The following is a 15,525-nucleotide window of genomic DNA, read 5'->3' as shown; positions in this document are numbered from 1 at the left end:
TTTCAATGAGCTTTTACGACCCTCTGTTTGCTCAGAGGTTTAGGCAAACGTTAAACGTAAACGAGAGAATTTTAAATTGCTGAACCCCTGCATAGGGGTCATGATAGCGCTTCAACAGGGTGCATTTTAGAATAGGTATTCTTTGTTTCTCGCGTCGAAAGGGCAACACGACATCAATTACGTATCCTCGCCATTTTTCACAGCTTGATCACCATCAAATCTCTTGTTGGCTCAAATAATTTCATACATGTTGAAATAATTTTATACTATAATCAACATTTTATAATACACATGTTTATCACTGGATTTTTTATTTTTGTTTCGCAGTTTTTGTCTGTTTGAATAGGATATAATAAGAAAATACAATAATTTATTCAAAAGTAATCTTTAATACTCTACATTGAAAAATTTGTTTCCTTATTTTTTTATTTAACGTTACATCAACTTTTTATGTATTAGGGATTACTTTGTATTACAATTGTGTATTATTTTCTTACGTATATACATATTAAATAATTTAAGATTGTATCTACATGCTACTATTAGTTACGTATAAGTAACGTTAAATATCTGACAATTTATTTGTTTCATTAGTCCTTACTAAATTTATTTCTATTGCTATAATTTGCATTTATTAATTTTATATTTATACCTCAGGCTTTAACAGAAAACTATATTTCAGATCATTTATTTATACATTTTAAGTTTACCGAGATAACGTTCACAGTAAATGAAAACCTTATTCTAATTTTGTCAAGAAATATATTTTAACTTATCCATTTATGATAATCACATTACTTACCATTTGTATTGTTACTCAACAATTACAATTTGATGAATTTTTGTTCTTAGTTCTCATTAAACTACACGACACATTTACTTACATAATTACTAGTTAAAAAATTTAATCTATATGTCATATCTTTTTATGCAGAAGCATATAAATAATATTATAAAGAACCATTAGAATTAAATTAAGAACTGTCCAGATAGCGTAAACTCAATTTAAATTACAAGATTAAACTATAAAATGACCTGAATGACTATTAACAAATAAGGCAGGCAGCAACTGCTTAAAGCAACATTGGATACTTTATTCCACTTTTAGATCTGCATACAATCGTCGACACTTCCATTTGTTAATTACCCATAATACTGAAATGCTCGACGTTGTCTAAGATCGTGCCTTAGATAAGGCTTCAGGAAGCAATTAAGACCACTGATTCGTGTTTCTTCTGTGAGAGTAGTCTCTTCACAAGTTAGACTTCCTCCTTTTTTGTATTCCATTAGTTTCCAAAGGTCGTTGTAATTTTCTTACACATGCACGGCAATCATTGTCATTACTGTATCACATACATCCTGTTTCAATCCGTAGACATTTCTTGAAGCGATCCTTCGCACGACAGTTAAAGTTCGTTGCAATAAAAGACAATACCTCCCGAGCAAGCAATGGAGGAACAGACGAAAAGAATTCTTTTTCTCATCTGTCTGGTGACATTTGTGTCGAAAAATTTTTTGTCATGCACGGAAATTTCCTCGCAGATTAACCTTGACTCGAAAGAAGATGAACGAAGCTCGAGTGACCCCAATTCGAAGGATATGGTCAGTTTGGACAGAATCACTGGTAGAACGGAAATCCGTTATTTACTCGATCAATTAAGGCAAAGAACAACTAATATTGCACGAGTGAGTAAATATTTATTGTTCCTAGTTTTAAATTTATTGCTGTTTAACAGAAATGGAATAGATTGAATAAAAAAGGAAAAATTAAATAACTTGGTAGTATATATGTGAATTCTAAATAAAATGTAAATTCGAATTTATTAAATACAATGTTTTCTTCACATTATTTTGCAGTAGAGATTGATAATCTTTTTTCATGCATATAATACTTCATAATCCGTCTCAGATTAATAAAATGCTTGTAATCAATGCATTTCTGGTCATTCCAAGTTTGTATGTTGCTAGTGCACTTATGCAGCCGCTATTAAAATTGAAAGGAATGAAATAAGAAGATGAACAGACAATGGATACATTATGTATTTACGTTAAAAACTGAGAAAATACGATGAATTTAATTAATATTTAATTAAAATAGAAACTACATTAGAATAATGAACATATCAATTTTTTTTACATTTGATTAATTAATACTGGAAATATTCGGTATAGTGTGTATTGTATAAAATATTCAATGAATCTTCAATTCTATGGTGTTTGAATTATACATAGCTTCGAAAATTGTAACAATCAGATTACTAATTGCGTAATACGGTATTGCACGGTTTTGAGTAACATAAAATAAAATTGTTACGAAATTATTTGTATGACTTCTAATCGTAAGTTTTGTACAACATAGTTTGGAATAACACAGAACCAATTCACTGTGATATTCGACGATTGAATGTAGGTATGTATGTATATTGTGATGGTATAAGAAGCGAAAGTTTTCTCTATATTTGTATATCAACTCTATATCAACTCTATATTTGTAAACGGTACCAAGAACTTAAACGTTTCGTCAAAACGTTATTCATATTTTGTTTCATCCTTCTCACAAACCTATTTCTTACTATTATTGACATAAATACTATTTCACGTATCGCAGTTTGGAAGCCACTGTGTAGCATAATTTCTCAATAAATCATTGACGTATTGGTATTTAATTATTTTATAATAATTGTAATATAATGCAGAAATGTAATCTTTAAGTTTGTCTTATTACAATTCAAAGTAGTACTAGGCGAAAATATTACTGTGTTATTTAATTATTATCTAAAATATCAAACCTATTTTTCAAATATAATGAATGATGAATAGAATTTTGAGAAATATATGTAAAGTAGTGGAACTGAATTACTTATACCTATGAAATTCAGAGAGTATTATATATTTACAGACTTCAAATCTTTTTGATAGCAATACAGATTTGTATTTAAGCAACAAGATTTATTGAAAATTTAAGTGTTTAATAAATTATTAAAATCCAATGGAATGTTAAATATTCAAATAAAAAAGAATTAAATAAATTGAATATGTATATTTATTACATTGTTAAAAAATAATTCATATAGATAAAACTTTGTCCTCGTGTGGCCACTCAATTCTATTAAAAAAGTTTGTAATGTTTGCAATAATATTGTCAAAATAGATCATTCATATTTTATGTATCATGACGCGAGGAAGGATTACAAATTTGATTAAATCGTGCAGATTCGACTACCCGGATGAGATTACATAAACATGTTCCGCACTCATGAATACATACAAAAAAATTTACTACATTCTACACAACTTTTTCGTACACCCATAAACACTGAAGCTATTTACGTGATTCCAATCATGTGATCCATCTAATATATCCTCTTAAAATTTACATAAGAATTTCACATTTACAGTTTTATCACAAGACATAAACTGAACCGTTACTTTCTTTCAGAAGAAAACTTCTTATTAAATATCTTTTTATTTTCCTAGTAAAAGAAGCAACTTATTTGAAAGGTAATCCTTTGTTATGCGGAATACGTCTTAACGAGACAGGCCCACCCGCAGGTGTACATTACTCATAATAAACATTTACACGAATTCGACCATCGACATTTATAGTTCTGCAAACCGCTGACTCCCCAGCACGTCATAAGGTGCTTTGTTCCTATTAGACGGACGAGATCATAAAACCTCCGGTTAGTTATGGATTTACGGGAAGCTCAGCATAACGTCATAAATTCAGAGACATAAATTAATCATATGTATCTGACGGTAGAATCTTTCGAGGTCATTACATGTCAAACGCTTTTTATAATACCTATAAAAACGCTTTTTTTCCTTATTGAAAGTTTACAGCATACTTCACAAATGATAGTATAAGAAGTAAACAAGAGAAGTAACAGTTTTTTATCTCGTTTTTGTAGAATTGATAAAAAACTGTACCTGTCAAACCTGAATATTATAGTTTATGCATATTATGATACAATATATACTTGTATACAATATATGATGATACTGTAATGCAAATTCCATGCGTGAATAGGTAAAATACATTGAATTATGTATTTTTAGGAAATTGATGTGTAAGAATAAAAATTAGCACTTTAACATTTTAGTAACATTTCGTTTTCTTCGAATTGTACGTTGTCCATTTTTTTTACAAATTCTACATTTGCGTGCACTGTTTTGCTTATTTAGTAATTACTCACATGTAAACTACTTAGATTTGATTATTATAGATACATCTTATGACACTTATTGAGTTAAGAAATTGCTGAATTATAGAAAAATGGATTATAGAAATGAACTATAGAAATGAACTACAGTTACATAGAGTAATCACTTCAGTATGAGTTAATGTCTATTAACCGCTTAATATTTGTTAATTGTCACTTTATTAGACTTATCGTTCGTACCACTAGATAAAATATTGTTTCACAACAGTTGCACCTGCCAATAATGTAAGTACGTTGTATTATATGCAATTATGACGAAATGCAACGCACTGTAGACTTATTTTAATGAAAATAAAGAAATTGTTGAAAAATTTTTTTAATCCTTGTCACTAAGTTCTTTATTATTAAACACTTTACATTAATTTTGAAAAACACATTTAAAGGTCAAACGTTATCATCAATAAAATAACATTCATAGCACTAACAAATGTAGTGTTAACAGATTTAAGGATAATAAATGTGAACAATAAAGAACAAGAAAGAAGAGTACATTTACATTTATTTATAATTAAGAAATAAACATTTTTTAATCATTTTAACAAAGGAATTGTAATATTTGAAGAACTGAAAAAGACAAAAATTTGTGTCGCAAATGTTAATGACTATATTATATCTACTAAAATATTTTCCAGGGCGATTTAGAAAAAATATCAGATATTATTAATAACATCCACATCATTATAAATGGACAAGAAATAAAACCAAGCGCAGATGGCTGTCAAAATCGTATTTGCAAAGTGTCAATGTCATCGACCCGTGATGACGAGGGCAACATCATAACTGACGTGCATCTCAGAATAATAACGAAATCCGAGGTCGATTCTAAGGTCAATGAAATTCCAGTCGTCGATGGCTTTCGAGGCGTAGAAGATACGCCTGATCATCCTGTCAGGTCATTAGGTTCGACACCACATTGGCGTAACTATATTCCACAGGTAAATCTAATCATTCTTATATAATGTTCAGTATATTTTTATCGATTCATTAGCATTAACACAAATTTAATTTTAATATAATTTTTATTTAAATATAAAGTTTGAATATACTCAATTTCAGTTTAATTTTCTAAATAATTATTTCAATAAAATATCATATAGTAGCTATGTGTGTTACATGATTTCAATAATAAGAACGAAACAATCAACTATCCAAGCAGATTAAATTTTACTTAAACTTCCTGTTATTACAGCTTCTATATTTTACGCTAAAGTTAATTTTAATGTTGCAATAAAATTATTATGGGAAATGGTTAAATTATTTCAAGTACATATATAAACAAAACTGAAGGAACAAAATAACTAAGTAGGGAATGTATGATAAATTTCCTTTTAATAAAATTTTAAATTGTTTGAATTAAATTCAATAAATAACTTCTTTACATTCGATAAGAATGGAGAATACTATGCAAAATTTGTTTGTAATCGTGAGTCACAGGTACGATGTTAATTAAAATTGTTTTCCTCTTCAATTTTTGTTGTGATTGTAAGTATCACATTATTTAATATGATTAATAAATATTATAATAATCAATAAATACCACTTCAAATAATATGTTTGAGGAAAAATATTAATTCTTTATGAACTGTCCAAATAAAACAAAGAGTGATGTAAATTATTATAGATTCAAACTCGTTTTCAAAATGGTGAACCTTGGTATCAAGGTGAGAGAGCATTTCAAAGACCTCAAATAGGCCGTCGTTACCACTTCCCGACACAATTTACCGGCGGACGATTTCCACAGTATGGCGGACGGCCAGCTGCTGCACCCGTTGTTGATGATAAGATAGAACCACCGCTGAGTAAAACCCAAGGAAGCAACGAATAAAAAGCAAATTGTCACGATTGTAGCATCTTCTGGTTGTAAATATTATTGTCACATTTAATAAATTACAGGCACTGTTGATAAACAATCCTTACGGAAGAATTAAATAAATTCAAATGACTTCATGACATTACTACTCTATTAAATAAATATTAGAATAATAACTTTTATGTAGGATATCCTAGAAATTGCAATGTAGATAATACGAAGATAACTAATTAGGTATAATTTTTAAAATACGCCAATATAATAGCTCCATTTTTTAAATATAGTGTTTATGAAAATGAATTAAATAAACAGTGTGTTTTTATGTTCGTAATCTTGCTTATAACGTTAACACTTCTCGTTTTAATTTGATCAGAAAAAAATCATAATGTCAACTGTGGTAATGTGTCGGTTTTTGAGCATAACTCTATTCCTCTTCGATTTTATTATGAATTTTCATACAGCTCGTATAAAAATCTGTCAAAATGTAAAATTCCCTAGTAGTTTCTTCGCTCAAGATGGCAAAAAAGCTCCTTCTATTATCAAAACATTTCACGATTTGAGTTGTACTTAAATAGATGAGTATTTTTATGACATTGCTGTAAATATATTTGACAAGCAAACAATTAATAGTATTCTATATAACCCTGAGTTACAGAAAATCTCGATTTAAATAGGACAAAAGAATAAAGAAAAGCTGCTGCACCTTATCGCAACATGCGATGGTTCAGTAAAAGCGGTTATTGGTATTGTACATTCCATCGATGGCGTAGGATTTAATCTTCAACGGTGCGGAAAGTAATTTTTCCATTGTCGTTAACACCAGTCGTTGATACTTTATGAGACATTGGTTTGCCATCTGGACCAACCACAGTGTTCGAACTCGAGCTAGAAAATACTCCGTAAGAGCCACTAGAAGGTGGGGGAATATCTTCGGCAAATCTGGACTCAATTCCCGGCGCAGCCTAAAAAGTTCCAAATAAAACGTGATTATAACGTGACCCTGATATGTGCGGATAGAATTACGGAGCCATTAGATTAACCCTTTGCATTCGAGAGGTAACTCTTGCTCATTACTTGATTTGATATAGTAAAATTATAAAGTTTTCTATATAATATGAAGCTTTTCATAATACATCAAATTGTGACATTTTTGTTTCTTATGTAGTTAGTTTGAAATTGATTTGAAATTAATTTTAAAATGTTTTCTCATTATGTAGTTAGTTTCGAAGGATATCGTCTATATCTCATGATAAAGTTTGGAATACATCTAGTGAAAGAATCTCAAGTGCAAAAGGTTAACTGAACTATAACTTTTTATATAGACTATCAATGTTTATACACATTAATATTTTTATAAAAATATTCCTACAACAGCAAATATAAGTCTTTGAATCTACATTAAGAATTTTGTTGGGTAAGCTTAATAATTTTTACGAAGACTTATCAAATATGGATTGCATAGTATTCGAAGAAATACGTAAAATCCCTAGTGTAACTAATAAATATTACTTAAATTTATAGTAATGCAACTCATAAAGTGTTTTGTCACTTCTATTGCCCTATTTAGGTGCACATGTAAGTAATTTCTTCATTTACGTTCGTATACTTATTATTTCTTTGATAATTCTAGCACTGTACAATTAAATGTGCATCTTTTATAATAAAGGTAATTAAAGAGTCATTAAAAAGTCATTAAAGAATAATCAGAGTCATAATATGTTAACTATTGAAAAACTACACACTTCCCTGGCATATATAAATAAAAATAACAAAAGGATCAATTATTTTCATGTTTCTCTTTGATTTAATATATCCTGTTTGTAAAATCTATAATTAATTACCTAGATGTATTAAATACACAGTCAATATGGATTTCGTTACAGACATCTCCAGTGTATTATTTAAAAATGATTGCAATCAAATTTAATGTAATTAGTAATATATTAATCATACCGGACTGATCGCTCCAGTTTGGAAGCCGCCGCGTGGTCCCAAGCTAATGCTGGAAACAGCACTATGACCACCAGGGTTAGATCCTGAATAGCTATCAGTGCCTATGCGATTTGCAGTGTCCAACAACCTGTTACAAACATTTAAGTATTTAATATAATTAAAAAATTTCACAATTAACATTAGAATTACCGTACCAATCAAAATGACTGGTTTCGATTTTTTTGGTTGGCAATTATTGATATTTTAGAAGCATTGAGCATTCGAAATGGATGTTGAAAATAAATAATTTCACTTGAATACTATATTGAATGTCCGAAGAAACTTAAAATAATCTATCATTACAATTTTTATAGGGATCACATATTAATCGTATTAAATGCTCGGTAGCTCTAGTATTAAAAGGTCTTAATTTATAGCAATTATTTTATTATTATATACGTTAAAACTTTCATTATAATCAAATTTTCAACGAATCTTTAAACTTACGCTTGTTGCTGTCTTTGGAATTGATTCTGCAACTGATTAAAGTAATCCTGCATTTGTCTTTGGAAGACGTCTGGATTATAGCCTGGGAACGCGAATGAACTAGGATCCGGGAATGGGTTGCCTGTAAAAAGCAAATCAAGTGTGAACAGTATCAAACAATAATATAAATACGAACAAACATCACGCTGTATAATTATTTTCTTTAATTCGTGCAATTATACGGGAAACAAGTAAGCAAATACGATAAATTAATATTTATAATTAAACAATACCTAAATAATATACCCAACTACTTATTAAAATTATAATATATGCTAGAATCGCTGAATAACAAACTCTTTTCCGTCTTCTTCTATACGTTACATTCCCCAAATTTTCACTATTAAAAATGAATTTAGCATAATCCTCTTCTTGTTTCCCAAGACACATGCATAAGGGTTAAAATAATTCTCCAACTCTAACTAGATAGTACTCTATCAATTTCGAGATACAACAAACTATGCAAAATCCCGATTTTAACAATTACAACATGTCCTATCGAACAATTTTCAGCCGTAATCGTACTCGCTCGAATGTTAGTCTCATTGCCTCGAAGCAACCAGTTCGTCAATATATCGCTCCCTCGCAATTGTTAATGACTCGTATAAACTTTTCTAAACGCGTATCGTGTAAGCATGCATTATCCACTCGATAGTGTCTTCAGGATGGAATTCCGGGGCTCGAGTTCGCCACCGAGTTGTTCATTACCTCCTGCACCGTAACCGAATCCCCCATAGCTACCCACGTTGGGTACGTAGCCCATGTTCGGTGAATAGCCCATGTTCGGCGAATAGCCCGTGTTCGGCGAATAACCCGTGTTAGGTACATTGGCCTCGTTAGGTGTATTGTCGACGAATGCTCCTCGATTACCGAACGACGGTTGCCCCGTTCCATAATTCGGAGTGCCGCCGTATGATCCGGAGGACGCACCAGCCGACGCGCCAGCGAAGGACGTTGCCGTTCCGAGTCCATTGCTGGTTCCAGTCCATGCAAAATTACCTGCATCTGGCATAGAGTGGACAGTAGGATCACCGTAACGTGGCGAAAAGTCTGGAATGGCGTTTGGGAAGTTGAATGAGGACGGAGGGTATACAGTCGGGTATCTAGGATGACCGGGGTGTTGCGCAGAAGGCAAAGAGCTCGCGCCAGGCTTTTTCTGAGGCTTCTTCTCGGGCTGTTGAGAGGGTTCACTCGTATCGATACGGGATTCTAGTCCGATCAATGGGGTCGGCGACTTTGAATCAGCTGGCTTATCAGAATCCGGTTGTTTCGACGTAGTCGTGGCTTCGGTTGCCGCGGTGGTAGGCTCAGCACTCGTTGCATCTGCTTTCGAAGTAGTGGGATTGGTTGTACGTTTCGGTACCGTGGAACCGGTCCGCGGACGCGGTTTGGGTGCTGGTGAACTTGCGCTAGGTGCAGAACTGGTAGGATTTGGTTGTTTCTGTTTGGTCGGGGGGGCAGGTTTTTTCGTAGATGCGTTCGCGAGAGGTGTGCTTGGTGCAGAGGCAGTGGTAGCGTCTTTGGACTTAGGTGTATTGGTGCTTTCAACAGTGCTCGGACTCTCAGATTCTCGTTTCATCCTTGGCACTTCGACGAAATCCACCTCGGCTGTCTTATCAAGTTCTTCGTACCCGTCTTCACCGATGAAAAGAAACAAAACAGCAGTTTTCGTTTGGTTAATCGTTCCCAGTGACACGGATTGCTTGATATCAATGTTTCATACCCTCTGGCGGTTATGATGTACATGCTTTTTCTAGTTAACGGGATCGTGTGGGTCTACCGAACATTAGAGATCTCCGAAATTTGGAGGAGAAAATACATTGGATGGGTCTGAAGTTTAGTCTTCTACAACCTAATTTCTTTTCCATATGTGATTAAAAATGATGTACTGTGAAATTATCTAACTTCAACCTCTGTATTTATATGAGAAGTAGCGAAAACAGTTATATGGAACCTTCGACAAAGAAACTTTCAGCGGTTTCGCAGTCGGATATGAACGTTTCGCCAAACGTATCGTTGAAATAAATGGTGAAATTGTGGTAGATGATGCATATTCGTTTCCGATTCACTTTAATAACTTCAATTTTTTTCATTTGCAAGTTATTGTTTAAAATTCTAAAATACTAAAGTTCACACAATATGGATACTAAATAAAATACACTGAAGAAGGTAAAGGTATTAATTACGATTCTACCTGAAATGCATCTAAAAGTTACTTTTTCATTTTTTTTAACTATGGCGTAGCAGGCCAAAGAATTTGAAAAAAATTGAGAATATCTATCACATCATTATGTCCACTGCTGTAAAAATTAAAAAATTGTTACTCGAAAATTTCAGTTCGTAATCTATATTTTTTTATTTGGGGCGGAGGGGGGGGGGGGGGTTATTTTTCATGCTAAGAATTTGAAACAGAAAAAACTCAAAAACTTTTCAGCCACGCATTACTATGCCAAAAATGTCTTCGAATTTTTTCACAATTTTTACGTACCATTAAATAGGAAAAATAAGACAAAAGCCGATAATTCGAATTTACCCTATAAGTACCCCTCTGGTTGAGATAGGAGGCTGAAACTTCGTGTACAATGTTTTCTATGGATTAGTTATCGAAGGAAACTTTCTCGAGAAAAATCAGTTTAAGGGCACTTTTGACCCCCTTATCCTGCTATACTCATTCTATAAAAATATAAAACGTAAGTTATATGTAGAATATATTTATAAAACTGTACAATATACCATTATTACCTAATTTTGTATAACATATAATTTTATAACTGTAACATATGATTTTAAATAAAATTGAAATCTGCCATTGTTATACATATCGTTAGATGTAATCTTCCTCTGTTTCCTTTAATTTTTTATATTATTAGAAATTGAATGTAACAAGTTTCGTATTCTACTTTGTGTCATTCTCATACAAAAGCACTTTTTAATATCTGCTTCGTTTGAACATGGTTTTGTCTTATCTTTCCTTATGGGTATATAAAAAAATTTGTGTCATAAAAGAGAAAAATTCATTGAAATAGTAATAAATATAGAATGACTATTATATTACTTAATGGAGTATAACCCTTCCTTCCAATATCAGTATTTCTTCTTTTTTTTCATAATCTCTAATGTTCGGAAGACGTTCGGATTGCATATATTTTCATCGAAACGCATGCGTGTGAGAAAGAAAGTTCCACAATACATTGGACAGACAGCAGGCACGAGTTTTATTTCTTTTGGCCGTTTATAAAGAGGATGGTCCTCCTAAATTAGAAGTATATAAACAGTGATCGACTGGCATACAAACATGCAGGAATTTCGACGTGCCACATTATAACACACACTTAAACGCTAATTTCTTCAGGAGAATACATTGGGATTTCCCAGTTGGCTTTTACGACGAACGTGCACAGTAGTAGAATGAAAGTCATGAATGTTGTTAGGAGTAAATAAAGATAAATCAGATACCAGAGTTCATTTAAGCAAAATTGACTGTTTAACTAATTTTCTTAGTGTTTAATATGATTATAATAAAATATAAAGAGAAGATTAACTTAGATAAATTCTTAATTGTCTTTCATTTCAGTCTTTATAAAATGATAAATTAAAAAATTCTTGTCAAATATTATTACATTTTTATAATTCCACATTTTTAGAAGAGAATATTTATAAAGAATCAAAACTATATAGTAGTTGGAAAGATAAATATATTCTTTCATTCTCCTAACGTAAATTCGAGAATTCATTGAGCATTTATTCGTGGTATTATAATTACGTAAACTGTTTTTTTTATAATTACATAACTATGAGAACTCAGAAAATGTAAACAGTTTGTTTCTTAGTAGATAGTCACGTATGTAGATAGTTGTGTGACATGTCAGACTGATAATCCTGCGAGAAATAAAGAAATATAAGTAAATCTAATTAAATATCAATAAATGAAATTTTCTTTTAAATAGTATTTTGTTAGTGTTGTGTTTAATTTTAAAATAAATGTTAGTTTCTTCCAAAAAGTTAAGAAATATTTAAAAATGACGTATCTTTTAATTATATAGATTTAATCGAATCTGTTGCAAAGAATGTAACACTAAAGTATTAAGAATCAACGTCTTGAAATCTATTTAGAATGACGACATATAAAATCATATATAAGATCTTACAAAATTTAGTTAATGCAAAATATAAATTATTATTCTGTCCATATTTCTACCTATTTGTACATTTTATAAGAACGCTAGAAATGATTATATTTTATATTCTTATTATCACCGAATATACAAAAAAAATATGAACAAAAGGAAGTTGGATGAAAGTAAACTTGGCAAGGGTCAAGGTTGGTAACGAAACGAGGTCACGGTTCGTAAACTTCGCGACGAATTATCGTCGCTTATTGCGCGTCGTGCATAACACTCACATACAAAAGAAAAATGCACTGAAGAGGTCACAGTTAATATTACGGACGTGAGAATATCGATTATCGGTTTGCTACTTCACATGCACTTACTTACATACATATAAACACTTGCCGATATTTTATATTAATGTTGCGGCGACGCGGCGTGAAGAGTTTAATTACTTGCTGACACTTTTATTGACACTCAATTGTAACCAGTTATTTAAAAAGTTATTAACGTGTCATGAATTTAATTAATGTAACCGAGTTTGATATTCTGTTAATGCAGCTGACAATACTTATTGTTACATAGTATTACTCGATGAATTGTTCCTTTGCTATTAGAAATTAATTTTCTTAAAATGTGTTTAATTCAAATCAATCTTCATTTTTATGATAGTAATGCTATAGCTAACGTCAATTATTAAATATTTCATTGATTGAAGTTATTACTTTTAGAATAGGACAGTCACTATTTAATTGGTTTGTAAAAAAATAATAAGAAGAATTAAATAAACTTTTTAAAGTAAATAGTACTAATTTTTAGACTGCGATGGCTGTTTCATTTAAAAATAAAAATTTACAAATGTTCAAACATAAATTGTGAATAAAAGTATATTGCTTAACTCTTATTTTTTCAATTTGAAATATTTTTCAGCTCAGGCATCAACTAATTTGTATACAAAATTGTTTATGTAATTTTTTTGAAAACATTTTTTCGATTCACAACAGAGTATAACATAATATAATGTTCGTAGAATATTTGTACAACCTTATTAACTATCAATGTATATGATTAAATATTGAATTGAATTGTACCTCTGCAGTGAATGTTATTATTTACAAAACATAATTTAGACTCTTTTTTCTTATTCTTATAAACTAAATTATACTTCACTATATAATTTTTGTTAAATATCTATATATAATATCCCATTTCTATACTACACTACTCTAAAGCATTCATGTAACTACTTATTATTCATGTGTGTTAAATAATACTCTGATTCCAAGTTTTCCTTCATCGAATATAGTTCCTTTACAAATCAATTATCGACGTTCATCACAGAATTACATAACAACTGATTGAAGAATCTATCGTAAAAATTTTATTCATATCCTTATTTTCCTAAATATGTATTACATTAAACACGTTTGAGCATGACGTATTGAAACCTTTTATACTTACAGATCCTCTTAAATCAACTTTATTCTTGTTTAAAATCATAGTAGACTGACATTCGCTTGCACTACTCGAAATATTTAAATATGTAAATACCGAGGAGCCCCGAACCTGTTTCTAGGCATTGACAAACGTACATTCCTCTCACAGTGTTCTGCGCATCCATTGCCTACAAAGAAAGCTTCTCCGTTATCGACTCGAATCGCGTCTAATTTATCGGCATTTCTCAGACGCGAATTAACTAACGATAATTCATTAACATTTCACAGCTTCGTAGCGCGCACGCGTTGCCGGTTTCGCAATTATCCTGAAATTTCCGCGTCTCAACTCCGATTTAAATACACGAGTGTTGCGTAACTTATTGTTGAATATAATTTTTATTATCCTTGGCTTACGCAATGGAGGATTTCTTGGGAACTAATATTCGATAGTTTCAATGACGATGTCTTCGAAACGGTTGAGTGAAAACGCAAATAGTAAAATGAACGGTCGTACGGGGCATTACCTAAACATACGTAATTATGATATTGTAAAACGCGCGAAAATAGACTATCTGGTTTGTTTTTCATTTAATGTTTTTAACAGCCTTTGTATTTAATTATTTGCAAAAAAGAAAGTTTAATAGAAACCTTTAAATTCTTTAATAAAATCTTTGTTCTACGATCTCATTAGAATAGGAACAAGTACAAGATTATAGTTACTTTTCTATCTTATAATAATTATCTTCAGATATTTAAAATCGTTAGTGACTTACGAAAAATAAGGTCATAAGAAACACAGTTCATTCCGTAAAAGTTCACTCCGTTTAACGAATTTTAGCGGATGGAATATTCCTTTACAGTTCGAATTTTTTCTTCTAGAAATTTAAAAGTGTCAGCGTGCTAACAATTACATTCGAACATCACATCGACCGCCACGTTGAACTCTTCCTCGTCACCGGTACCGTTAGCGACGGATTAATTAATCGAGCAATCGATAGATGACATCGTGCCAATTATCACGTGCAGCAGTATCGTGCATTCACTTGTTAATAACAAAAATACATTTCATTTCCATTTTTTTTCTCTTTGACATAGTTACTATCAAGCAGTGTGTGTTCCCGTGTCTGTGTTTATTCTATGATTACTCACTTCTACGAATTCTGTAGAAAGGTACGTAGAGCTCCGCGAAACATCCCGTGACGCTGATAAACACGAGTAATGTCAAGATCCTGGTATCCATTTTGTCCGGAAACAGTGAACCAGACAACGTACGCAGCGAATATTTTACGTTTCCGTGGGTGTCACTACCGAATGCGGGAATTCGAATGATCCTGACGGTGCCGCTGAGTTTGCGGGAATGACTGCTTCAATTGGCACCTCCGTCACCTTATATAGCATTCGCCGGTACCGGCTTCTTTGCCTCCGATCGTCTCCGCACGTGTGAAAAACTCCACGGAAACGCAAAATTC

The 15,525-nt window shown here is 31.6% G+C and overlaps 2 protein-coding genes across 2 annotated transcripts; one reads left to right on the top strand and one right to left on the bottom strand.

The window, feature by feature from the left end:
• The first annotated feature begins 1,279 nt into the window (after nucleotides 1-1,279).
• On the top strand, nucleotides 1,280-6,726 carry LOC116426359 (uncharacterized). Its single transcript, XM_076372424.1, has 3 exons — nucleotides 1,280-1,686; nucleotides 4,856-5,158; nucleotides 5,845-6,726. Exons 1-3 carry the CDS (start codon nucleotides 1,450-1,452, stop codon nucleotides 6,046-6,048), a joined length of 744 nt encoding a protein of 247 aa, XP_076228539.1. The 5' UTR covers nucleotides 1,280-1,449; the 3' UTR covers nucleotides 6,049-6,726.
• LOC116426093 (uncharacterized) lies at nucleotides 6,439-15,437 on the bottom strand. The gene is made up of 5 exons (XM_031974578.2): nucleotides 15,206-15,437; nucleotides 9,220-10,146; nucleotides 8,473-8,593; nucleotides 7,987-8,113; nucleotides 6,439-6,995 (listed from the first exon to the last, which is right to left on the bottom strand). The coding sequence occupies exons 1-5, from the start codon at nucleotides 15,294-15,296 to the stop codon at nucleotides 6,807-6,809; spliced, it is 1,455 nt and encodes a 484-aa protein (XP_031830438.2). The 5' UTR covers nucleotides 15,297-15,437; the 3' UTR covers nucleotides 6,439-6,806.
• Between the last annotated feature and the right edge of the window lie 88 nt (nucleotides 15,438-15,525).

The sequence above is a fragment of the Nomia melanderi genome, chromosome 12 (genome assembly GCF_051020985.1).
Source record: "Nomia melanderi isolate GNS246 chromosome 12, iyNomMela1, whole genome shotgun sequence".
In the NCBI taxonomy this organism is placed as follows: Eukaryota; Metazoa; Arthropoda; class Insecta; order Hymenoptera; family Halictidae; genus Nomia; species Nomia melanderi.
Note: the sequence above shows the minus strand (reverse complement) of the source record. Positions and strands in the feature narration are given on the sequence as shown.

What these genes read in the sequence shown, in the direction of transcription:
- LOC116426359 (XM_076372424.1), top strand. Translation starts at nt 1,450, where the DNA reads ATGGAGGAACAGACGAAAAGAATTCTTTTTCTCATCTGTCTGGTGACA. An exon ending in GAACAACTAATATTGCACGA is followed by an intron (nt 1,687 to 4,855) that starts GTGAGTAAATAT and finishes AATATTTTCCAG; the next exon opens with GGCGATTTAGAAAAAATATC. An exon ending in GGCGTAACTATATTCCACAG is followed by an intron (nt 5,159 to 5,844) that starts GTAAATCTAATC and finishes AAATTATTATAG; the next exon opens with ATTCAAACTCGTTTTCAAAA.
- LOC116426093 (XM_031974578.2), bottom strand. Translation starts at nt 15,296, where the DNA reads ATGGATACCAGGATCTTGACATTACTCGTGTTTATCAGCGTCACGGGA. An exon ending in TTCCAAAGACAGCAACAAGC is followed by an intron (nt 8,114 to 8,472) that starts GTAAGTTTAAAG and finishes TGTTTGTAACAG; the next exon opens with GTTGTTGGACACTGCAAATC. An exon ending in AAACTGGAGCGATCAGTCCG is followed by an intron (nt 6,996 to 7,986) that starts GTATGATTAATA and finishes GGAACTTTTTAG; the next exon opens with GCTGCGCCGGGAATTGAGTC.